The sequence below is a fragment of the Phyllopteryx taeniolatus genome, chromosome 21, assembly GCF_024500385.1.
Source record: "Phyllopteryx taeniolatus isolate TA_2022b chromosome 21, UOR_Ptae_1.2, whole genome shotgun sequence".
Taxonomy (NCBI): Eukaryota; Metazoa; Chordata; class Actinopteri; order Syngnathiformes; family Syngnathidae; genus Phyllopteryx; species Phyllopteryx taeniolatus.
In genome coordinates this window covers 6,631,353-6,657,744 of record NC_084522.1, presented here as the reverse complement: position 1 = coordinate 6,657,744, position 26,392 = coordinate 6,631,353, and the positions used below count along the sequence as shown (strand labels likewise).

Genomic DNA, 26,392 nt, shown 5'->3' with positions numbered 1-26,392 from the left:
TAGTTTCCTGTGCAGAATGACAAGCAATGAAAGACAATAGGAGTACTTACAGTACTTGTCAGAGTTTCAAATTTCAGGTTGGGAACTTTATTGACAGTAAATAAAACGCCACTTTATTTAAGCAAACACAAATATCCTGGTAAATAGCCTTTTAATTTAATTCTTTAGTGTAGTTTATGATGGATTTATGTCCAGTTTATGTTGATATTATGGCAAAACATTTTATATTTAAGTACATTTGAGTCCAAGGGTGGACCCACACTTCTCATTTAGGTCTGAAAAGTGTGATAAACCCTGATCTATGAAATACTGGGAAAATGAAATACACAAAAAAAAAAAAAAAAAAAAAAAAAAGCAAGAAACATGAACTTCTACTTGGCTAACCAGGTAATATTTTCTCATTGTGTTCCAATGGAAGACTGGAAGAATGGACATGACTTGACAGAAAAGTCACAAAATATTTATTTCAAACCCAAACACAAAGAGTTTTTTTCCTTCAGTGTGGGTGACATGATCAACCAGCATGGTGGCGACATCACGCTTTGGGGGTGTTTTTTCAAGGTGGAAGGAATTATGACCAGTTCAAAGCAGCAGTCAGTGTTATCGCCAAACATTCAGGCTTAAGCTAGAAAGAAAGAGAAAAAACCCCAGAAAAGCCTACTAAAACATCTGAACTTTATTTGGGGTTAATCAAGGGCACTCCCATTAAACATGAGTTTGAGTATTGTGATTGGTTCATTCTGGACACACGCATCCCAGTTATGAGAGGGTGTGCCAACTTGTGCAATCACATGATCTCAGTTGTTTATTGCCAATACCCTTCTCGGAAATATTTTTTTCATTTGAGTTATACAGGTTATAGGTCACAATGGTGGAATAAGTTTGGACATGATTTCTCTTGGTCCCACAAAAAGCTGGCATTTGTACAGACTTTTTTATATCCACTGTATCTTTTGTCACCTCAGTCCAGGAACCTTTCCGACACACCTCGTACACTGCACATTTAATGAAAGTAGGCAACAACTTCCTTGTAATTTTTATTTTTCAGAATTCCAACCTCCTAAAAAAAAGGGAGCAGTATGTTTGACTTGTGATGCGGCCCCTTGAAACGGGTAAGTCTATTTTTAGTCAAGCATGACCCTGTGATGTGTGTGTGTGTGTGTGTGTGTGTTGGGACTCTTTCGGATCACTGTCCTGTAACACCATGGATGCTGGATTTTGTTGGATTTTGTTGGCGGCATCAGGGTGTGTGTGCTGTGCTGACACCTGCTGGCTGGGCGATTTGCAACACGCACACACACACACACACACACACACACACACACACACACAGCAGCAGCACTTGCCCTTTGTCCTATTTACTTTTTCCCTCATATCTGTGAGAACATTCCGTATAGATCCGTGCTCCAAACAAGACGTTCAACTTTGGAGAATTGTCCTTCCAGATCCAGATAAAAGTTGCCCAACAGCTTCCCCCCCAAAAGCACGTGATCACATCATTCACACGAGCTCTGTAACGCAATCCTCAGAGGCCTAGGGAGAGTTTGTCCCGACCGGCCGACGAGCCTTCGGTCAGTAAAGTGCACGCGAGAGAAGCTTAAATGGTTTCGACCGTCCATTTTGAGTAGTGGGGTTTAGTTCAAAGTCTGTATTAGCTAAAAACACAAAAACAAAGTAAGAGGTCGTCAAGGCTTTGAGTTAAAGTCTGTGCTTTTTTTCTCCGTCCTGGCAAGGATGCGCAGGACCGTTTGGTTGAAGTCTTCCGGCTGGTCGGCGAAAACGTAATGGCCCGCTCCTCGAATCACCTGCAATATAGAAGAAATGAGAATTCTAAGAGATACAGCTCATTATTATTTATTTATTGCTCTTTATTTTCTCTCAAGGAAAACTATCGATCTATCTATCTATGCTCCATAGCAGGGGTGGGCGAACTTCAGGATTCACGAACGGAGCCTAGTTCTACACGGAGTTCCAAATTATTACACCATAGATATTTTTCTCAGATTTTCCGAAATAGTCGATGCAAATGAGAGTAAGTGGAATTTTCAAGTCAATTTGTTGTTTTTCAACAAATTTCCCCATTAAAACAGTATTTAACAAGTACTATAGAAAATTGATGGATCGATGCAACAATTAAGCAAATGTTAATTGTTTTGATGGTTTAATATTCATTATTCCCACGGAGCACAGAGAATATGTGCCTGTGAGTATTGTTGTATGTGTTGCTGCTCTGTGTCTGTTAAAGTAGCTACAGTATTTTCGAAAGGATTATAATTACCGTAACCTGTATGATAATTTCCAGTCGCCCGTCAATGGCAAGTCACATTAACATTAAGATAGCAGATTTTTGTTCGATGACAGGACATGGTTTGGTTGATTAATCCTCTTTTGTTTTACGCGTCAGTTTTACACAAAACGTCAACTGGCCGTGACAGACATGTTAAAGCGAGCAGATGTTGCCTCTTTTGTCGGATTACCTCAAAGTGATGTAATACGACAGTCATGCATTACTTGACAGCGAGAGATTGAGAACAGGTGGTGGAAAACCTTTCAATGCTGGAAAAGTTTAAATGCGTTTCCAATGTGTGGGAGGGGTAAAATTCCATTAGATTTTGTTAAATATAGTCTCTCTTTATCGTACTGCACTGGCAAGCGAGACATGGAAAAGCACCTACCGTGATTCCCACCTCCGGCCTGGTTTTCTTGAAGGCGTATCCCGAGGCGCTGTCAATGCTGGAGCGTGAACCGTAGATAAAAGAAATAGGAATGCCCGCCTGCACCTGGCCGATCCGCTCCAGCATGGGCCGCTTCGCCCAGCCGTACGGGATGGTCATGTTCTTGAAAGCCGTTTCGCCGCTGAAACGGAGACAGACGTGTTATTAAATAGCTTTGTCAAACAAAATGGATGCCATCCGCTTACCTCGGAGTCTGGGCGTTCAGATGGTAGATGTAGTTGGACACAGTGTTGTCGTCAAACACGGACAAGTATTTCTGCTTGAAGTCGGACCTGATGGTTTGGACCAGCGTCGGACCTGAAGGGATGAATGAAAATACAAAGAATATTGTCGTTTCTTTCAAATGACGGCATCTAATTATTCATTTTCTATAGTGTTGGACTCATTAGGGTCATGGGTGAACTGGAGCCTATCCCAGCTGACCGGGCAAAAGGCGGGCTTACGCCTGGACTGGTCACCAGCACATACAGTATACACAGACAACAACTTCACACCTATTGACAATTTAGTCTTCAATGAACCTAACATGCGTAGTTTTTAAATGTTTCATTTTATTCTTGTAAAATGATGACTTTTTATCTTGTGAATAGATGACTTTTTTTCTCTTGAAAATACATAACTTTCTCTCAAAAATATCTGCCTTTTTCTCATAAGATTACAAATTTTATGTTACAACATATATATATATATATATATTTTTTTTGTTTTGTTTTTAGTGTGGCCCTTATTGTGATGAACGCAATTTTTTGGGAGGATTATGCAGTGTTCAACTCACACACGAACGAGCATACTGTTCAAGCTCACGAACACTAGTTTGCTCTGTCACGGGGACAAATCAATTTGCGGTATTGCTGCAGCATAGGATGGGCTCGCTTCTCACCGTTACTGACAGCTATTCTACTGATGCAATGTCAGACACTCATTGCAATCCTGCCTGCAGCCATACAGCTATCACGCCAGTGACTAACTGTCAGTGTTACCCGTAAACTTGAACCACACGCTCTATTTAAACCACATGTTTATGTTTCGTAATGACACTTATGTAATCTGCCGGGAGGTGATACATTGTGATCAATGTGTGTACTGTACGAACCTAGTGGCCCGGCCAGTCTGAGGCCAGCCAGCGGGTTGAAGGGGCTCATGACGGCCCCCATGGCTCTGATCCACACTGGGATGGAGTTATGGTGAGGGTTCTCAGGACGGGCGGGGAACCCCCACGGCTCCACCAGCAGCAAATATTTCACCCTACTCACACACACACACACACACATCCAAATTTACCCACAACATTAGGTATACCTGAACAGTCTCATGAAATCTAATAATAATAATTGGCTGCCACTGTAAAAGACATTAACTTCACAAAATGTTTATGATTGTGATTGTAGTTTCCAGATTCAACGTTTAACTACATCAGTGGGGCATACTACTACTACTACGACTGACGCTGCTACTACTACTTCTACTACAATTAGTAATAATAGTAGTAGTACAACTACTACTATTAGTCATGAAATTACAAACTACCACGACAATAATAAAACCTATCATGAAATTGAGACGTCGCTTACAATGTCAATTAATTACCAAACTAATTATTGTATAGAGAACTAATTATTATTACTAGATTACACACATTAGATCATATTATATTCATTCATTCATCTTCCATTCCGCTTATCCTCACTAGGGTCACGGGGGTCCTATCCCAGCTATCTTCGGGCGAGAGGCGGGATACACACTGAACTGGTCGCCAGCCAATCGCAGGGCACAAACAACCATTCACACTCACAGTCACACCTACGGGCAATTTAGAGTCTCCAATTAATGCATGTTTTTGGGATGTGGGAGGAAACCGGAGTGCCCGGAGAAAACCCACGCAGGCACGGGGAGAACATGCAAACTCCACACAGGCGGGGCCGGGATTTGAACCCCGGTCCTCAGAACTGTGAGGCAGATGTGTTAACCAGTCGGCCACCATGCCGCTCATATTATATGAGTTATTATAATATAAACATATTATAAATATAAATAAATGATGAATGAATATTAATGTCACATATTAAATTATAATTAATTTTGAAAATGCAACTTTTAAAAGTGCCTGGTAAGTAGATCTTCAGGAATAATTGTCATGAAAGCAAGTATAGCACCTGTGAGGGTATCTGAGGGTGTAGGCGGCGGACAAATATCCTCCCAGGTTGTGTCCCAGCAGCAGCATTTCCTCCAGGCCCACCTTCTCCCTCCACTCCTCCAGGGCTTCCACAAACTGCTCCTCGGCCCCCTCGGGCTCGCTGCTGAACAGCGGGCGGCTGCTTCGGCCGAAGCCCAGCAAGTCCAGAGCGTAGACCGGACCGCTGCTGGAGAGAGAGTCCAGATTTTGGGTCCACAGGGCGACGCCGCCGCCAAAGCCGTGCAGCAAAACCAGAGGGGGCCTGGACTGGGGGGCAGACGAGGCCTGGAACGCAATGGTCCACAGGTAGTTTCCATCGGAGATGCGGATGTGTTGTCTGGAGAAAGCCTGCTTTACACCTGCAGAGATGGATGACAAATCTGTAAATCAACAACCCAAAAAAGAAAAAAAAAATCATTGTTTTGACATTGCTTACTTTTGAGCATTTTCTCCTCTGCATCTTTAAGCTGAGAGAGGGAAGTGGGGCACCATGATGGAAGCCAACTTAATAACCAGGAGCTGAAACACACACAAAACATAGCACAGAACACATTGTGACTGAGAAAACAGGGGAAATTGCTTGAATGTTGGTTTTAGCCTTCTTCTACCACCGTAGATTGAATGTGTGAAGAGTCTGTCAAAAAGATGTTACGTGAGGTAAATTGCTTTAAAGCGACATGGAACGTGTGGACGTAATTTACATTTCAAGCGGTAAGCTGATTCAAAAATAGATGTCTCGTGGTGGAATTTTAAGACATATGAGATGTGGCAGAAAAGTTCCAGGATATTTATATTTCAAACCCAAATTATGATTTCCCCTTCAATCCCTGTGAATATTCTCAGTCGTTCAGATCATTTAATTCTCAGGGCAGACAATCAGTAGAAACTGAAACCTGTTCTGGTTGTCTTAGAAGACATTTCCCTTCTCATCTGAGCAGGCGTCATCAGTTCATGCATGACCTACCAGCACGTCTATAAAAGAGATCCTAAGGCGGTTGCTTCGTAGGAGGTGAAAGTTGTGGCAGGACTGCTTCACCATGACAACGAGCCCTGAACACAATGCCCTGAGCATCTGACAGCTCCTTGTCTATACATTGAACTTTGACCATGACATTTTCGTTATCATTGCTGACATGCAGTCTGGGACTTCCCTGGCGATCCATTCTAGCAGCAGTTCACAACATGTAAAAACTAAATGTGAAACTTGAAAGTCGGCTTGTTTACAAAGCAACACACATACGTAAAAAAAAAAAAAAGTTTAGTGCTAAAAATAAAAATGGTCATTCAACTGACAGGCAGGCAAAGAGAGGAGTTGAAAAGCTGTTTTTCCACAAACAACGGAGCGAGACAAACTATACGCCGAACAGACCACAAGGTACCCAAACATTTTAAAAAACACACATTTGTGGCCAATCTAGCTCACATTAAAGAGTAGATGTTGAAAATGTCTATTTGGCTTGGAAGTTCGGTGCACTTCCCCAGTCACGGACGAACTGAGTTGTCACTCGCTCAAGAAAACAACGGAACAGTGTTGAAATGTGTCCGGTCGGAAGGCACAATAACGAATATTAGGGGCTAAAGAGCTTTAAAAAAAACAACAACATAAGCGTACCTCTGCTCCTTGGCAGGTGGAACCCACTCGGCCATTCTTCGCATGTTGAAGTTGAACGGCGGTCCTGCGACCGAGTAGGAAAAGAAAATTGTCACAATTTGTCATGCTGCGTTCAAGTGCACTCCGCGCAAAATGACTTAACTGGACGTAGGGATTACGCCTGTCGAACACATGTAGTGGGATAAAACAATTCAAGAGGATAATTTGCCACAGGTTACAAATGTATCTTAATTCCATTGTACATGTTGAGTTATATTCCGGTTTCAAGTTGCGTAGTGGAATCTTCACCCGGTCTTGCCACTTTGACGTCTCGGTACCTACTGTTCCCCGAATGTCATTGAACACAACAGTGTTATTCAAAACAAAGCTAATTTGTTAGCGTCGAGCTCGTTGTGGTCGCATGTGTGATTAAAAAAACTATAATTGGAAATGAAACAATTTGCCTCCAAATGACGCCTAAAAGAGGTATGTGTACATTGTGATGACTACAAAGAACAAATGACACAATTACAGCCAAAGACTGTGAAAGCCAAATTTGCCCCAAACATATACCCCATCTATTAGGCCTATCAAGCTGTTAATGTTGAATGCTTAACTTAGTCAAGCATAATACATTCATTTCCTTTGACAAATATTTTTTTTTCCTGTTTTGACGTAACAATGTTTTCTTTCACTGTAGAACTTCCAGGCTGCTTAAACAAATAGTTGTGACAATTGTGATAATATCCATAATGTACAAACGCTGATGGGACTAGCTGAAAGTCACAACGACAACAGCAACTCCACAATCAAGTCTACATAAATGGTGGGCGCCATAAAACATATGAATAAACTAATGCATTCTTAGAACATATGGGTATTATTGTGTATAATGTGCACTTGTGAGTTAAACTTAATGAATTACTGTATTTACTTGTTCTGTCACTGTACGTTGCTGCCGCAGATAGATGAACAGATACATTATTTGTAGTAAATCAATTACTTGAACACCAATTCTGTAAAATGTGATAATTTCCCACAGGACACCTCTTGCGAGCCTTACAGTATGCCTCAGGTTCCCCACCCCTGCTCTACATTACTATTTATCAAGTAAAAGCGTGTTAGAGGTTGTTTAGTAAAAGTGTGTCAGGGGTTTGAGCGACCAGATTTTTTTTTTTATTTTTTAAAAAGAATAGTGTCCACCTTGTGCAATGACACACCAGGAATGAGGTTTTTGAAGGCTGACAATAGACAGAAAACATAATTACCAAGACAGAGATTAAACCTGAGCTTATCTACATAAACTTTGCTGTACAGTTTTAAGATAAGAGGCGAGAGATTAAATGAAAAGTTAATTTAATTCATTATCCTCCAGGATTTGAGTGTACAGTATGATCCTATTGCTTTAGGAAGAGCGCTTTTGCTATCTTTTTTTTTTTTTTTTTTTACTTTCCCCACTCGCTCTGAATCTCATTAAATTTTAAAAGAGGTTTTATCTTATAGATTAAAAGAAGCGGTACCCTTGAAAACCTCTGAAGCGTCCTTTAGTTACATAGCACAGAGTGTTAAATAGAAGAATTGGAAATCATCCACAAAACTGACTGTTAACAAATTTAATGGTTCGCTTTATGTTGTGTGTTTAACCAAATGCAAATCATTTTATTTGGCTTATTCAACAGGGAAAAAAGGAAAAAAAAAGACCATGGCAGTAGACTCATGATTGTCCCAGTCCACAAGGTGGCGTCCTTGTGTTCCATTTGTATGTATACTTAATACACACTGGCTACTTTGTCCTTCATTTCTCAGACACTATTTTGCTCTCATACCACCTACTTGTGGTGGCACTTGCACTGGCTATGGGAAGACCGAGTGGCTGCTGAGTGCTTCATTCTTCCCGCATGCACACACACAGATATTGTATGTTTGTGTCCTCCTGACCACTCAAAATATAAAAAAGTAGACACTGAGGCTGTTGCCTGAACCGTACAGGAGCAAAAGCAGTATGCATAGTGTGTTTGGTGTTATCAAATGTGTTGTCAAAATTACACAAAACAAGCAAATGCTGTCATCCATGTGGCACAAACTGCAACCGTAACTAAACACTCTCACGCCAAAGCACTTAAGCCGTTTAAAAGATGTGCCTTCACTGTTAAGTCTTACATTACAGCAAAAATGCAATCCTACCAGTTACATTTTGTTATAAAAAAAAAAAGTGATTACATGAAGTTAACGCCGCTGAATGTAGCCCAAGTACATTAAATGGGTGTGATTAGATGTATTTTTTGTGTGTTCAAATTGTCTGGTATCTGTCATAATATCGGAGCATTTTTTGGATTACCAGTCTATCACAAATGTACAGTATCAGCACAGATTTACAGTACTCGGTGCATCCCCAGTCAAAATACCCCAAAGGATCAAGAATGATAGTACACTTCTCCTCATGTAACGCCTCTGTTGAAAGCAACCCTCTACTGCAGAGTGCGTACAGTGATGATCAGAGGCGGAGCTGTTTTAATCCCCTTACCATATATATTTTTTAATATTTAAAGAAAAGTAACCTTAGCACCCTTAATAGAGCAGTAAAAGCATCAATTGTATTTTCTTTTATGAAGGCGGTACTTCATCACCAAGTGGCTTTCTTACACACACATTTTCGAAAGTGGGCTGCTCACAAAAAACCGGTGGTGTAATTTTACACTTGTTGGGTGGGCAGACACTCCAGAGATCCAAATATTAGTATAAAAGGAATTCTAAAGTCATTGTTCCATGATATGTCCCCTTTAAACTCAGCCAAAGTTAGTCGGGTTGTTAGAGTATCATAAACTTTATGCATAGCGCTATCATAATTTATGGTATTTTTATTGTATTAATTCCTATGGGAGTCCGGGGTCTACCCTACCTCTTTCCAGCTCTGATATAATCCCAGTGTCACTTGTTCTATCCATTATTAATAGGTAATTGAAATAAAAAAATCAAAAGTGACTGATTATTCTGTTGTTTGTTTTTTAATCTACGATTTTTCATCCTTCACTTTTAGGCTGAGTTTTTCAACTATGTTGCTTTTTCATTATTCAGAAAAAAAACTGAATAATACACAGATTGGATAAGCTACAGCTCACTACTTACACACTCTGAGGACAAGCGCTATAAAAAATATGTGCATGAATAATTCCTATCTGCACATGTGCAAGAGTTGTCAGTGTTGTATTTTTTATATTGTGTTTTTCGAAACAGCGTGTGCAGTGGGCTGTTTGTTGGTCCAACAGTCAGCTCCAGTTAGATCTCACCAGCCCTAAACAAACACAAACGTACAGTAGATGGGCCAGCTATCGGCATAAGCATGTGTCTGTGGAGTTTTTGGGGCATGGCCCAGTGTACTGTGGGTAATCAGAGTTACCAGGCTCTGAGTAGTCCATACTGTAGACAGGGGGCGGAAGGGATGTAGAGTCTGTCTGGTTGCTTGGATACGTGGCTGGCACCAGGAATGGATATGATTTATAATGGCCGGCTTCACTGTCTTCATCTCTCTATTAGTTTCCTCCATCGTCTCCTCCCTCTCACTTTTCCATCCTCTCCATGGTTTGTAGCCTCGGCCAATTTACGCGTCTATTATCCGGAGACTTCCTTCCGCCGTCAGTAGAGACTAATATTATCGCCGATGCCAAAAGAAAGAAATTCCCAGCAACTTCCATCTATTTTGCAATGACCACAAAACGCATTTTGAGTCCATTTCCGCCCCTCACCCTCTTCCAGCCGCGTTCTGCGAGATGCAATTATATGGATTCAGCAAATTTTGTGCGTGCATGTGCGAGAGTCCCAGTCCAAATGACCATGCATGAGCTGCAGCCACATGAATGGATGATATTGATTTGCAGAGACTTGGTCCATCTCGCGTTGTCCCTAGGGATATAATAGAGTGTGAGGAAGACGAGGAGGAGCAACTATGGAGAGTATGGGATATTATCACAGGATAGTGATTAATGTAAATGCCGTGTTTAAGGTCCAATGTCAGCACCTACATTATACATTCTCATTTTATTTACGCTAAGGAGATACATTGGTGCCTTGATCTACAAATTGAGTCTGTTCCGTGACAACGCTTGTTTCTCAGAACACTAGTATCATGAAATGAATGGAAATGCCATTAATCCATTCCAGCCCCACAAAAAAACACAGACAAAACATATCATCATAGTATTGTACTTCATAAAAACTTAACTGTAATAACATAATTAAGAATAGAATGTTAAACATTAAACAGTCTGTGCACCATGATTTCATTGGGCTCCTTCTGGTGTGTGTGCCTTGGCCACCAGAGGGCAGTATGATACAGATGTCCATAATACACAAAGAAGAGTTTCATAGCTAAGTGACTCAGCGAGCTGCAGTTACAGTAGTTTATTACATTTATTTTATTTATTTTTTTTCAGTGGATACTGACTACTGTATCTGTTTATGGAGTAAACTAGTGGCTAAAGGGCAAGGCAACTCCACTTCCTGTTACTTACCTAATACGTTCCATGTGGGAACTTGGTACATCTCGTTACAGCAGCGGAAAATCGTAGCTTTACGTGATTAAAAGTACAACACTGAAAAGCATTTTAAAACCAAGACAAAACACATTCAAAAACAATTTACAGAAAAAAAAGAGCTTACTAAAATTAGGAAAAGAACATACAGTGCAAGTAAAAAAAATGTAAACATGATTTTAAAATGCTTCAAAAGTGCTTAATCATAAGCATAAGAAAAAAAGAAGAATAGTTTTGAACCTGAATTTCAAAAAATAAGCGATGAAACAATATGAACATTTTGCATCTGAACTGATCTCGCTCAGTATCACGGGACGGCAGTTTTAACCCCAAAAAGCATGTTTTTTCCACAAATGTTTTGGTTAAATTGCAAATTTACGACCTCACAGGTGTTTAACTGTTTGTTGCCTGTTAAACAAGGCTCCAAAAGTCAGCGCTCTATGTCAACCTGTGTATTGATTTAGTGTGTGCGGTCAATGAAGCTTGTCAATTACATTGTCACATTCGTATTCAAGATGTTGACAAATATGTCTATTGGTGAGTTTATGTACGTGAATTTGTTACAAGTATATGAGGTTTATCTAAATATTTTTTAGATATATATTTTTTCCCATAGGAATTAATGTTACGTGAATTAATTGTTTCCAAACTGTGGCCATCATAAAACATTTATTAACATTACAAGCAATGGGTTAAGTAACAATCTCACATTATTAGCTGTCATACAAGTGTAAAGAGAAGTTAACTAACTGTAAGATGGAATGTAAAATTAAACTAAATGAAACAAAAATAAAGTAATTCTAGTCACCCTTTGAAGGTGCCAGACAGAAATAACTGTCAACAGTAAATATTTGTGTATAATATAAAACAATAAAAAACAACAACAGCAAAAAACCTTAAGTACAGCGGTAACTGAAAATAAAATGTGCTTTGCCTGATCACTCATGTTTTCTTCAAAGAATGGTAGACATCTTTCAAAATGTGCCAGGGTATGGAAACCTATGAGCACAACTGTATTGCTGTCGTATTAGTCATTTTACATACATTTTGTTGGGTCTTTCATGCTTGAAAATTAATTTTGGCTGCTGATTACAATTTATAATGTGCATAAAGTGCAGGTGTTGTTGAGTTTATATTTTTGGGTCTTCAAAGTCAATTCTACACTTTCAGTGCATTTATCTCAATTTTGTCATTGATTTATTTAATGGTATCGTGTTAGTATGGATAACCCAGATAATTTTGACCACTATAATCATGATATGAAATTGTCATTCTGTTTCATCTCTAGTATTGATATTTAATTATTGTATTGTATGTTTTTTTTCCATCACTAATATCCATTTGTGGTGACATGAAAAAAAAGCTACAGAAAAAGCAAACTTGTAGAGTTCAAACATTGGATGACTTTGGACTTTCCGCTGTATTATTTTGTCCAGTATTAAATTACATTACCTTGCAGTATTTGACTGAGGAAGTCGACGATTTATCTCCTAAGTTGTGCAACCACAAGTGATCTTAGCTGGATGTTCAAACAAGAGTGCCCATAGTTCTCGTCTCCTCCCCCCGTCGCGGCCTGACTTCCAGTAAATAGAGGATAATTTTAGAGCGATAAAGAGCCCAGAGGATATCAAGGGAGGGAACACACATGCACGCTCACACACGCACGCACACTCTCACTACACACACGGACAATAAGATGGTCCCTCATTCCCTGTTGCACCTGCTGACCTCACAGGATCCACTGAGATCGGCTAGTGCTGAGTTTGCGGCTTCCACACCCACTCAAACACACACCTGGACAAGCACACACACACACACAGACACACATACATACATGCATATACAGGAATGCATGCACTTTTGACTAATAGGCCTAATGTTTCCTGAAGAGGGCCCAGCACTGCATTAGCTGCGGATGTGGGATTGAGTTAGAACGTGAAAGCCTTCTTGTGTGTGTATGTGTGTGTGTATGAATAGGTTATGCATTTCCTGGTGGATGCCATTTAGTGTTTACGCACAAAAATTGTGCACACTCATAGAAAGAAATGCGAGCCACACATCACTCAAGCCTGCCAGGCTACCATGATTCTACCTCTTATCTACATAAAGGCAATACATTAATATAAATGTGAAACATTAATAAGTTGTATTATTTCAAAAGTGTTAAAAAGATCGAGTCACACAATAACTCTTTCTGATGTCAGTTAGCTGTCAGGCTAATTAAAGAAGTGTGACCCATCACATCAATTACACAGTACTGAATCTACTGAGTACAAAGTCCGCCTAATGGCAGATTAAGTCACGACGTCAGGCTAACACTTCATTTCAGTGGTCTGCTAATTCATTTGAAGTAGGTGGTAATTAGCAGAAATTATCCCTAAATTATTATTACCACTAGCTCCCTACACCAAAAAAATGTCCCATGTAAGAATAGTAAGAACAGTATAAGTAGGTTAAATTTGGCCTTAATTACACTCTGATTACTCAATAATTACGCACACACACACACACACACACATATATATAATGTAATATATACTTGTGTATAAATTATCGTTGTACATGTTCGGCATGGTCACGGCCTTCTCTTGGCCCACTAATGAAAGTGGAAGTATCCTTTGTGATGTTTCCTTTGTTCACTTTGTGGCGATTGTTGAACTATATGCTTGCTTATATTCTGTAGTTCTTATGTTCAGTCCTGTTTTCTTGTTCAAGGACTTTATTAAACATAGCCAAATGTAAGAATCGTCAAGAGAATGTCCTTGCGGAAGCACTATGTGACAAATGTACATACTCTATCTCCTTGGGGGGCAGGGGTAAGGTTAAACACTTACGTCTCCTCTCCTTGCTGTCGCATGGTTCCGGCGGGATAATCTTAGCGAAGAAGCAGAAGTGGAATGGGTTAAAGAGTGTTGAGAGGCTGAGGTGGGGTGGGGGGAGAAGCATGGCAGACGTGGAGGAGGAGGTGGGGAATTGATGGAGCAGAAAGCTAGGTTATTCCTGCTGGGTGTGTGTGCGTGCTTGTGCGCACGTGGGTATGAATGGCAGGCTTTGGCAGTAAATGAAACTGTTTATCAGATCAATATGGCCATCATCTCTCAGATGACTGTGGCCTCTGCTCAGGAACAATCATAAATCATAGGCAAATATGGAGGACGCCGATCCATACGGCGGCCTGTGGGGCTTTTGCAGGAATCTTTTAGTCTGCAGTCTTTATCTCGGTGCTTTGATGCTGAGCAAATACGGACCACACTGTCTCCCCCTTGAAATGCATATTGCACACAGTCATGCATATCGCTATGTGACATATATCAAAAGAGACATTGTAACCCAGCCTCAGTTCCTTCCTTCCTGTAAGGGCTACCAATCCAGCTCATCGACTCTGCGACGGCCTCCTGTGCTCCCACACTGAATAATGTAGCCCACCAATATCAGCCAGAAGTCAGGAAACCAAAATAGCGTCTTGAGCGCCGATAAATATAGAAGGTAATTAAATCGGCAGTGGGAGAGATGGAAAAAAAGCCATGAAAGAGGGAAGGTCTGTTTTCACGAAGGAGGATGGAGTGAAAACGGATAAGCCAGTGTCAACGATGTTGATATGGCTCGTCTGTTTTTATCATGGGGCCTGATTTACTGAGATCTTAATATCTGGCGCTAAGTTATGTGTTCACTCTAACAGACTGCATGTATTTTTGTTAGGCGTGTTGCGTGTCATTTACTAGGTTTGCGACTTTTACTAAGATGACAAATAGTGGGCGCAAAATTCCGTGTTCACTGACTAACAGATTGCGTGCGCTGTTGGCAACAGGTGTAAAAGTGGTGGAGAGTGTTTTGCACTTCAGGTAGCGCTGAAAGTTTGAAGTGATGGAATTGGATGTGTTAGTGGAAGAAACAAGCATATTACTAAACTACAGAAAAATAATTGATCGCGTCGATACTTTTGGGGAAGCCAGCAACCGCATAAATGGCATAAATGCTGAGGACAGCATGCGGATGTAAAGGGGGAAGGGTGCGCGTGACAGAGGACGTTAAAGACACGCCCCCAGTTGGTATATAGTTCCGGTATGTGCATCGGTTTGGCTAAGGACCCCCGAAAATGGCACCTACGAAGAGACACTCTTACGAAGCACAGTTTAAACTGCAAGCTATTAGTTACGCGGAGGAACATGGGAATCGAGCAGCCGCGAGATCAACGAATACATGGTTCGCAAGTCGAAGAAGCAGGAAAACGAGCTTCGCCAAGTCAAGAAGACAAAGCTGAGTTTCCGCGGAAACAAGGTGATGTGGCCGGAGTTGGAGGACCAACTCGAGCAATGGATTAGTGATCAAAGAACAATCCCCAGCCCCCACCTGGGAGTTTTGTGGCGTTTGCATGTTCTCCCCGTGCCTGCGTGGGTTTTCTCCGGTTACTCTGGTTTCCTCCCACATCCCAAAAACATGCGTGGTAGGTTAATTGACAACTCTGAATTGCCCGTAGGTGTGAATGTGAGTGTGAAGGGTTGTTTGTTCGTGTGTGCCCTGCAATTGGCTGGCAACCAGTTCTGGGTGTACCCCACCTCCTGCCCGATGATAGCTGGGATGGGCATGCTTGCGGCCCTTGTGAGGAGGAGCGGCTCAGAAAATGGATAGATGGATGGATGTTTTCATCAGTTTTTTTTGGTATGTCAACATAGACTTTAATCGTGAGTAGCTGTTCTGCCATAGATGTTCCCTTTAAATTACCCCAAAATTACCCTCAAGTTTCGGTGAATCCATGTATTTAATAACCACTTCATACAAATGTTATTATCTCGATTTAATAAATATATATATATATATATTATTTTTTTTAACATAATTGACCAAATTATTAGTTATATAGCCATCAAATTTTATCACCGTGGCTGTATTTGTTTGTGTTCCACTTGCTGTCTTAAATTTTTGCTGTACGGTTTATTGACATGGACATTCTTTTTGTATTTCCTTTTTTATTATTATTATTTTTTTTAACAAATATTTTTATTCAAATTTTCTCTCACATACATTGCCAACCAATACACATTAAGTTCAAAATGTCAAAAAGAAGTAGTTGTAGTTGTTTAAAAAAACTTGCAGCACGGTGGTTTAATGGTTACATCTGCTTTGCACTTCCAAGGTTATAGATTTGAATCTCAGTTCTGGCCTTCTTGTGTGGAATTTGCATGTTTGCTAAATTGAAGGTGTGAATATGAGTGTTAATGTTTGTTTGTCTCTCTCTCTCTCTCTCTCTCTCTCTCTCTCTCTCTCTCTCTCTCTCTCTCTCTCTCTCTCTCTATATATATATATTCTCTGTGATTGGCTAGCGACCACTCCAGGGTTTATCAGTCTTCTTGCCCAAAGTCAGCTGTTATAAACTCCAGCTCTTCCGTGACCCGAATGAGGACAAGCGCTATAGAAAATGTATGGGTGGATGGTTGCAAACTCCTGTTGACTTTTTGGTTTTTCATTCTGCTTGCATTGGGGCCTACGTGGGGCAATGACTTAGGCCTTGGCAAAGGTCTGGCTGGTTACACTTTGATGCCTTGGATGAGAAAAAAATATCCGGGTTAAACTGAAGATCCTAGATTAATTGAAGCCTTGTTGGGGGGTTCTGAGTGCATTTGATTTTGGTGTCGTTTTCAGCCAATGTCTGTAGTGTAGATTATTTTCAGTGTTTTTGTGTGTGTGTGTGTATGTGCTACATTGCAGGCATCGTGAGTCAGCAGTATTTCACCAGTTCATCCTGAGGAGACTTGAGCATGTGAAAGCTGTGGCTGTCATCCTCCCTGTGACGCGCTCGTCGCTCGCCCTCGTCTACCTGCCCTTTTCCCCACTCGGTCTTAAGGGACCCAGTGACGCCAACTCTACGGACGGATGGTAGGACCCGCCAGGAGACAGAAGAGCTGGGGGTGAGAGGTTGTTGTTAGAGGGAGGGGCAAGTCGGCCACCATCTTGACATCATCTCCTCTGGGAGTATGTGTCCGTGTGTGTCCAATTTGACGTCTTGTGACAGAAAGTGACTGACTGAAAACCCTTTGCAGTTCAACACAATGTGTTACACAAAGACTAATGGTAACAGCTAGTAGGCCGCACAAATAACTCGCCTTTTCTCTACACACTATGTCTTCCTATCTCTTGCGCTCTTTGTCTTGTGTCTCTCCCTCGACTACCTCTTCCTCTATCACACGCCCACACAGACAATGGCATCCTGTATATCGTCTGCCTGACACACAAAGGCGCAAAAACACACATTTGCATGCACGCGCAACACAGTTGTAAACGCAATCAGTCATACGAGCGTGACTGACGTGTATTTCTGTAATGTGTACAAAAGGCTCCTCACATTTTTTCACTTGCATTGTCTGCCTTTCTCACACACAAACGCACATATACACATGTAAGCACAACCTTGCACTACTCTCTGTCTTGGAATTTTACATTTTGATGAAGGAGGAAGCGCGTCATCCAATCAGAGCTGCGGGAGGCGGGAGAGACCATCTCCATGCAGACAGCAGGGACGATGCCGGGGCAGCCGAGCGAGCGTCACAAGGGCTTTGCCGGCCCGGTTTTCTCCCCCGCATCCCCTCTATGGGGGTGGTATGATCCGACAGTCTTGATAAGAACCCCTCCTCTCTGTCTCCCCCTCTCCTGTCAGTGCTAGGGTGTAGCTGCTGATCCTATACACCACAGCAGAGAGAGCAGGGAGGCAGAGGAGCCACGTCAGGTGTCACCCCTCCGACACCCGACTCGAGGCTGCAGAACCACGACAGCCGGGCTGCCGCCACCACCGCCCCGTCAAGGCCAGGTGAGTCCGAACACACTATTCCACTTTGATACATGCCTTTACAGCACGCAGTGTTTATAACCACATGGTATTGTAATGAAATAAACACATGTACATTACACAGGTGTGCAGGTGCCAGTGGGCTCCAGGATATCATGATTGTCACCTCCAAAGTGTGCGCATGAGTGTACGATTGGTGTCACCCATGCATGTGTCCATGACAGAGTGTACAGAATATATACTGTATATGTGCGTGTCTGTATGCGCACCATCCCTCCCAGTATGGTGGTGGGAGACAAAGGGTCCCCTCAGTTTGACGCTGTGCCCGCAGCCGCCGCTGGGTGGGAAAGTTCCCCCTATCACCAACCACCAGTTATGAGAACAGAAGGGAGGGGGGGGGGGGGGAGGGAAGGGTAATAGGGTCTCTTCTTCACCACGTATCCCCCCACCCCCACCCCACCTTAATTGCCGCCCAACACTCCTGAGTCATGGTGATAGGAGGATACGGTCACAGGAGATGATGAGGATGATGAACTGGTGGTGTAGGTATCGGTGGGGGTTGGGGGGTTGAGTGCACTCTGAGGACACGCGGGTTGGTTTGTCGGTCATGACAGGAGTACTGTCATGTTTGATAGACATACCAGAGAGAATGAGGTTAAATACATGGGTCCAAGAAAGGGGGGGGGGGGGGGTCTTATGCCACGCACATGACTGTGTGTGAGTGACTGCAACCAGGAAAAGAAAGAATGGCAGCGTCTTGGGCTGAACCGACGGCCATCGCTGACCCAGACAAAGGGCGGCAATCATATGTGCAGTCTCATGGCGTATACGCCGCCAGTATGTAGGTGAGGGAGGGGCAAGAGGGGATGTATGATGAATGGCCGCATGTATGGAGTGCATCTCATGCGCGCACACACACAACATGTGATCCTCACGTCTGAGCTCGGAAAGATGCCATGTGCGCATTGCACCGCTGTCCCCCCCACCTCCACCACCCCCACTCACTCTCGCTTTACCCGACGCCCTTATTCAACCTGCGGTGTTCGATGGCTCGCCGTCTTCATTGTAGACCCGCTCCTCTTCGTCATGCGACACCTCATTGATCCTTCGCCTTAACCTCCCTCGTCATATTATATTACATTAACCCCCCGTCTGTGTATCAACCACTGGATGAGATGTGATGTTATCCATAAGTGGCCTTTATCAAGTCCTGTCCATGTGATGGAGGATATCAGTAGATCTCTTCAAGGGGTTTCAGTGTATAGTGAGGGTCAGAAGGACCTTTTTTTTTTGGAGGGGGGGCGGGGGGGGGGGGGGGGGGAATAAGATAATATTAAGCGTCTTTCCATAATCAATGTAGCCGACATCGTAAATTTGAACAAAGACCAAGGGTGTCAACCATCTGAAATGGCGTCTCCATTGCTACATATTGATTGAAATGGACGTTTATTACTCCCATAGTGTGTGTGTGAGATTTACAATACATACAAGGGTCATTTACAGTCTACGTCCACCTCAAACACACTCACACGCACACAGCAGCAGCAAAGTGCAGGCTCTTTGTGTTAAAAAATGGTGGTCATATAAGAACAAGCTGTTAATTTCTCCTTGTGCGTTTTACTCCCATTTCCTCTCTCCTCACCCCCTCTCTCTCCTTCCATATGTGAGTGCTGTCAAGCTGTAGGGCGTGCCCCCCTACCTTCTTTCCCTCTCACCCCCCTCCTCTCCATGTTGCATATATACATATCTTGCCAAGTGGAGTTCAGGCATGGCTGCACGCCGGCCGTACATGTGCTCCTTTTATACCATCAGGGGGAAAAAGACAAGACAACTGCGGTTTTCGACGTCCGGGGTTGCAAGCGTCATTTTGCCAAAATTGTCGCACGTGGTTGCAGAAACGTCAATTCCATTAAGTGAACATTCCAGAGCTGCCGTGCAAAATGGCTGCCGAGCCGACACGCTGCCTGTGATGGCCGACGAGCGTGTAGGTCTGAGGGTGGTGCGTGTGCATATGTTGCTGCTGCGTGTTGATTTGTGGCAAGCGTAATCCTGATTTTTGCTTTTTTGTGTCGTGGGCAGTATCCGCTAATCCATAATTACCAACCTCAACGTACACCATCGAGACTGTAGCCTGAGTCATTATGGCGGAACAATTGTCGATTGTTTCTCATAGAAACCATTAAAAGACACATTTAGCAGTGGAGCTAAAGCACAGATTTACATATTTTTGTGTGACCCCCTCCTTAAAAAGCTGATCTTGTTGCTGTTTTTTTTACAGTTTTCTGCCTCGCCAGACCGACCAGCCCATGCATCTGCCCAGCCGGGCCTTGTCTGCCCTGCCCTGCCCAACAGCTGGCATCCTGCAGGAGTCATCAGGGTTAGTGCTCGGCTGGCACACCTCGCTATCCGAATCAGCAAGGCAGGAACTTGTAAATTTATAGATGTGCACTCAAACACGAGGCCAAACAATCCATCTTGCATAACAGAAAGAAGGGTGGGGTGCATTAGTTTTAAAACACATTAGTCACTGAAGGAGGTAGTAAGCGTTTTTATTTTTGTAATTTTTTTATTTATGACACTATGACAGAAATTACTCTTCATAGGGACGATATCATCTGTTTAACCACACACTACACAAGATAAACGGCCTTCTCTCATTTAAATATCTACATTTTCTTCCATTATTATCAGTGTGCACACGCACAAATGACACACATGGCCTGATGAGCTATTTTGCTTTTAATTCCAATACAGCAAGTTTGAGCATTTTGCGCAGTTCATTGGGGAGACACTGCGGGGGAAAAAAAGAGACTAAGCTCCAACTAAATGACTGTCTGTCTTATCGGGACCGTGTGGGCGTGTGCGCGTGCACGAGGGAAGCGTGCATGGACCACCAACGGGCTCGCGCATTCAAATCTCTGCCCTTACCTCTAATGCATCTGTCAGCCTAAAAGTGTGTTCAGTCAGAGGGAGTGTACATCGGAGAGGCCACTGGATGACAGGAGGCATATTTGAATTGAGTGAGCATTTGTGCATTACATCAGCACTTTTTTTGCGTTTGCCAGTCTTTCATGAGCAGTTGTTTAGTGGGTTTTCTATGAAAATTGAAAACACAGAAAAAAAATACAATTTAGAGTACAAATAGTTTTGTTAAATTACCTCCACACTTTCCAAGTGTTTGGCTCCTTTCAAAAGAGGCCTTTTTTTCCCAGCGAGTTAAAAATAACACTTAAAGGAGAAAGGCATCGTCTTGATTTTATTGATATTCTCACTTTTAGTCTAGGGAATTTAAGGACAACAACCCGTGTGTGTAAATGCGTGTGTGTCATTGTGTACCTGCCATTTAGCCCCGAGTTAATGAGGAAATGAACGCACGCCGACTGGCACAGATCCGTAATGAACGGACACGAAACGCGGTCATAGCTATTTATGTGCTCGTTGACACTGAACAACCTTCAAGCGTTTTCCTACTATTGTAGCAAGCGCAGGAAATAAAAACGGGTCGTAATCCGGATTTTGTGTATTACTGTAATTTCCCGCCATTTGAAGATGCTTCGGTTTGCACAAAATACAGGAGAAAATGTTTCTTGAGTAGGTGTGGGAGGTCTGCAGCTTCCAGGGCGGGGAGGATGCTCGCCTAGCCTCCTGGCTTCCATCCCGAGCGCAGAGAACAGACGTCGTCATTTTCCAACTCAATTTACAGATGCATTAGGAGAGGCTGAGGCGCACCCATATCTCTCAAATGCAATCAGGCCTCCTTTGTGCTTTAAGAGGAAATTGAGGGTGCCGTCGTTATCGACTTTCTTCCCCACTTTGCCCTCATGTAGGCTTGCTTTTTCCGCCAACATAACGTACATGGCTGCTTACAGACTCTTTAATGACTGCTCTTTACTCGCTTGTCTCCCTTTTAGGCCGCATTAAAAAGGCAAAGATGGATGTCGACAGTCATCTTTTAAAGATTTCCCTTTATAGACTGACCAAGGTGAGTTCAATGAACATATACGAATGCATTTCAAGTAGAGATGGGGAACCTGTTTATTCTATGTTTTTTTCTTAAATTATACAACCAATATTTGTGGGTTAAATGTTTTAGAATTTTTATAACCATTCCTCTGAGAACTTTAAATGTTTTTTTCGAATGCATGCCATTAAATGCTCTCGCTGTTCCGTTTATATGGCCCACCGGCCTTAGATTCCCCACTCCTGTTTGACACAGTTTTGTTCTGAATCTGATATTAATTTTAGGTCTCTGTGGCTTATGTCAATATATCATGTGTAAGCAAATAGTATCTTAAAGCACCTCTTGAAATTTTATTCAGAACCTCAGCAACATTTTTAATAATGAAGCGCACAGAAAAATGGCTTTGATATTAAGAGGGCAACCTAAATAATCTTGATGAAGGAATTCTCCTCAAAATATTAACAGGAATTGCAAGGATGCCTTAACTATCTTGTCACATTGGGTAAAATTTGAGTCACATTTATGTGACAGTGTAAAGTGTGCAAATGTTTTTTTAATTTCACAGAATATATAATATTGTAGTCAATAAATTCAGATTAAATGGCATTTTTCACACGTTATTATGTGTGCTTCAAGTAGAAATAAAGTACAAGGCTGCATATACACACGTCCAACAACGTGCCACCGTTAATGTGACTATAGTTGACCCTCTGCTATACATACGACTAAATGAGGTTGAGTGAAAAATGGAAGAGAAGGGAGTACGAGACCAGCGGCAGGAAGGCAGACAAAGGAAAGGATGGGGGGCTGGGAATGGCAGAAATGACAGAACAGGATGGGGAAGAAAGGAGTTCTTAAGAAAAGAAATAGGTGCCTTTTGAAAAGACGGCACCTGTTATTCTCACCTCCGGGAGTCTGTCTGGATCTGCCTTTCATTTGTCTTTGTTCTGTGGAAATTGCCAAAGATCACAGAACATCCTCTTTTTCACCCCTCATTTTGTTCCTGTATCAGCTATTTCTTCGACCAACTGTTTCCCCATCTGCACCATATTTGATCTTTTGCCTTCAAACATCAAATTAACCATGGTATTGTTCTCCGTTTTACTTCATGTAGCCCTCGTATTTTACTCTCGGAAGCGCATTCGTATGTGTAGTATGCACGTTTTCCCCCCCAATGGGATCCTGAGCACTCAGGTAGAGGAGGTGTCTCGCCGCATGTGGACGTTATCTGGAAAGCAGGGGCCGGCTGCCATAGCAACCATATGATGAGGCAGGCAGGGATATTTAAAGGAATTCAGCTGCTGCTCGCCTTGCTGTCAAGCTTCACACACACACACACACACACACACACACACGCACACGGCCCAATGTAAGACAAAGACATCCAGTTGAATGTGTGTTAAAAATCTTTATCTATTTCCTTATCATATAGCAAATGAGTTATAGGATCGGTCAGGTTTATTTAGCCCCACCAATCGAGAGGAATCATGATTTTTTTGTTTTGTGTTTTGGAGCTACACCATTCCTCCCTATTTATCCTCCAAGCAAAATCTATTTCCCCTGTAGTGCCAATTAAATTAATCAGATTTATTTTACAGGGCCCTTAATCAACAATGTGAACACGCTGTCAGTGTCTCTGCAAACACACGCGCACACACACACACACACACAAACGCCTGAAATGTGAGTTTATTTTCAGCACTTTTTTTTTCACCTTAAAAATCAGCAGGGGGCTCTATTTTAATACCTTTAAATTATTTCAGAAAATGGGATTTTTCAAAAGGAAGCAAAAACGTTTTATTCTTATTCACATTCTGCCTACATTAAAACATGATCTCACTAGTTTTTGTTTTACTTTTGTAATAATATTTCACATGTTCATACAATGGCTTATGTGGTGTTTTTTGAACAATATTGTATAAATATAAATGATTATGGACCTGGAATAAAAAGAAGTCAGGAAAACAAAACACGGCACTTGTACATATTATGGGAATTTACAGCTAATTCAGTCAGCATCAAACATGCTTTAATCACTTTGGTGATTTTAAATATTGTGCGACTTTAAACCTCACACACAATAATGAACCCTATTCAACCTATTGATAGGTGTGAGAATACAAAGTGCACCCTAGTGTGTTGTGAACATCCACATCAGCTAAATGCCTAACATCACATTTCATCACTGCCCTGGACTAGCGGCTAATTCCTTCTTTTTATTCCCCTTTTTACCGCCGCCGCCATTCAACATTTAAATGAGATTGTAAGTGTAGGAAAGTGTAAGCAGGTCCAATGCCTGTGAGAGCAGGCGGTGGAGATGAAAGTGCTTCACAGAATCAAAATGAACAGTGACCTCTCGTAACACTCTCCTGCTCTTTATCCCATTCTAATCCCAGCTCATTTCATATGCTAAGTAAAAGCTTATATCTCTCTCACACTCGCACACTCACACCTCTCATTGGCGTGATTATAAAATTTGCATAGAGGATGTTTGCAAGTGCAGAGAGGTTTGCAAGTGGCCTGTCAGGTGCAGAGAAGTTGAGCAAAGACATCCAATTTATGACAAAAATCCAACTCAAAGAAAGTTCCCTCGAGTGTCTGTTTTTCCACCTCATCTTCTAATTTGCATGTTCTCTTCTCACAGCTGTCATTCGAGGAGTGGAAACCAGGGGAAAGCGGGAAGAGTAGACTGCAGCCCCCCAAAGGAGAAGCAATGAGTTGTAACCGTCCCTCTTCTCCCTAATGGGAAGAGTATCTCTCCACCATTTGAGCACCATCTGCTGGCTCGGTGGGGCGGGACAGCTGGTGTTGTGAATCAGGCCGCCACATTCCAGGGAACGGCTACTTCCCAACACCAGGGTCTCTCCGATACCACTCCCACGCCTCACTTCAACTGTGCTCCAACACATGACGGATGATTGATGGACAGTTTCTGGATTTTGATAAGAGGATGCTCATAAATGTTATCTCATCCATTGTGATTAAATTATCCATCCATTCATTTTCTGTGGTCCTTGTCCTCATTAGAGTCATGGATGAGCTGGAGCCTATCCCACCCTGGACTAGTCACCTGTCAATCAGAGGGCAGATATAGGCAAGCAACCATTCACACCTGTGAACAATCTAGTCTTCCAACATGCATAGTTTTGGAATGTTGGAGGATACAGGAAGGAGTACCTGTGAAAAAAACTCCCCACAAAAAATATATATATACTTCATATGGTTGTATGCATTTATACAATCTGTATGGACCATGCTCCCCTGATTACCCTTCCCAAAGAAACATTAGATTTTGTAATCTACACATGGCATCCAACAGGGTTCTGTTTTTGCACTCTAGCGATTCGGCCAATGCAGCTATAAGTTTCCCCCTAATTGGATAGAGAAGACTTCATTGAGAATGTAAAAGTGAATATGCAACAAAATTAGAGATGATTTGACTGATCAATGTGCGACTCACATAAAACACTAAATAATTAATGGAGCTAAAACAAAAGGTACCTGACAGTCCTGAGGTTCTGGGTTTGAATCTTGGCTCTGGACTTTCTCTGTGAAATTTGCATTTTGTCCCCATGCTTTCATGGGTTTTCTCTGGTTGTTTGTCTAAATGTCCTTTATGGCGACCAGTCTAGTGTGAACCCACCTCTAACCCAAAGTTAGCTGGGATAGACTCCACCTCACCTGCAACACTAATGAGAACAGGCGCTACAGAAAATGGATAGATAACATATCAGGCATCAGCGGATATAAACAGAAATTATCTAAAAATTATTATTATCATAGCTTATTATTATTTCCCTTAGTAAAATGTTAAACTAAACTCATGCATGGAACAACTTGAAACTTCAAATGTTTATTACAGATTACCCACATCATCACACATTTGAAAACAGAGCTGTACTTTCTACTTCTTACTTGTTCCTTTTTTCAACCTTTTCCAACCTCCACGTATGATATGACTTAAAAGAAGATATGAATAGTGTCAAAACAAGATTGAGATTTTGATTGATTTGAGATTTTGGGGTTTTATGAAGTGTGTGTGGGGGAAACAGGTACAGCAGTGAAATGGAGGAATGTAAAGCAGAGAGCATTAATGATGATGGCTCCCCCTTGGCCTTATTTACAATTGTTCGATGTTGTCTACTACAACAATGATTCTTGTCGAATGTGTTGCCTAAACACCACCAGCTTTTGGTGTTAAAAAAAATCTCTGTCCAACCTAAAAAAACAAGGTGTATTTTTTTCAGTTATTATATATGTAAGTTATTATATTTAAGCACCTTTGTCAGTCCACAAGGTTAGCAAAGCTATGGGAACAGTTTTGATTGAATTCTAGCCAACACTTGCCCTCAAGCAATATAGGATATATGATTGTTTTTTCTCAGTAGGAGGAACTATGGAAATTAATAAAAGAGGGAAACTGTTGGCTGCGCTGTTTTTTTCCCTGTCGTCCCAAGTTATCAAAACAAGGTATCGTATGTAACTGCCAGTGAAAATGTCTGACTCTGTAATTTGGATTTCAAATACATGAGTTGAATCAGTACTTAAGACATTTACCATTTTCTTTTACACAGTTATATGTACTACTTTAAATACAAAGTGACCACATGGTGTTTTGAAGA

The 26,392-nt window shown here is 41.9% G+C and overlaps 1 protein-coding gene and 1 long non-coding RNA gene across 4 annotated transcripts; one reads left to right on the top strand and one right to left on the bottom strand.

Moving 5' to 3' along the window:
• Window positions 1-438: 438 nt before the first annotated feature.
• On the bottom strand, window positions 439-6,833 carry LOC133471094 (1-acylglycerol-3-phosphate O-acyltransferase ABHD5-like). Its single transcript, XM_061760288.1, has 8 exons — window positions 6,663-6,833; window positions 6,521-6,584; window positions 5,345-5,427; window positions 4,889-5,267; window positions 3,829-3,980; window positions 2,921-3,032; window positions 2,676-2,856; window positions 439-1,805 (listed from the first exon to the last, which is right to left on the bottom strand). Exons 1-8 carry the CDS (start codon window positions 6,691-6,693, stop codon window positions 1,686-1,688), a joined length of 1,122 nt encoding a protein of 373 aa, XP_061616272.1. The 5' UTR covers window positions 6,694-6,833; the 3' UTR covers window positions 439-1,685.
• A 45-nt stretch (window positions 6,834-6,878) lies between these two features.
• Window positions 6,879-26,194, top strand: LOC133471096 (uncharacterized). Of its 3 annotated transcripts, none has more exons than XR_009786121.1 (7): window positions 6,891-6,985; window positions 8,179-8,258; window positions 16,735-16,902; window positions 17,681-17,830; window positions 20,088-20,186; window positions 21,721-21,791; window positions 24,415-26,194. It is a non-coding gene; the product is annotated as an uncharacterized LOC133471096 (long non-coding RNA). The 3 variants fall into 3 exon arrangements; XR_009786119.1 differs by having other exon boundaries at window positions 16,735-16,934; XR_009786120.1 differs by lacking the exon at window positions 8,179-8,258 and having other exon boundaries at window positions 6,879-6,985; window positions 16,735-16,934.
• The last annotated feature ends 198 nt before the right edge of the window (window positions 26,195-26,392 follow it).

What these genes read in the sequence shown, in the direction of transcription:
- LOC133471094 (XM_061760288.1), bottom strand. Translation starts at nt 6,693, where the DNA reads ATGTGTTCGACAGGCGTAATCCCTACGTCCA. An exon ending in ACCCTCAGATACCCTCACAG is followed by an intron (nt 3,981 to 4,888) that starts GTGCTATACTTG and finishes GTGTGTGAGTAG; the next exon opens with GGTGAAATATTTGCTGCTGG. An exon ending in CAGACTGGCCGGGCCACTAG is followed by an intron (nt 3,033 to 3,828) that starts GTTCGTACAGTA and finishes TCATCCCTTCAG; the next exon opens with GTCCGACGCTGGTCCAAACC.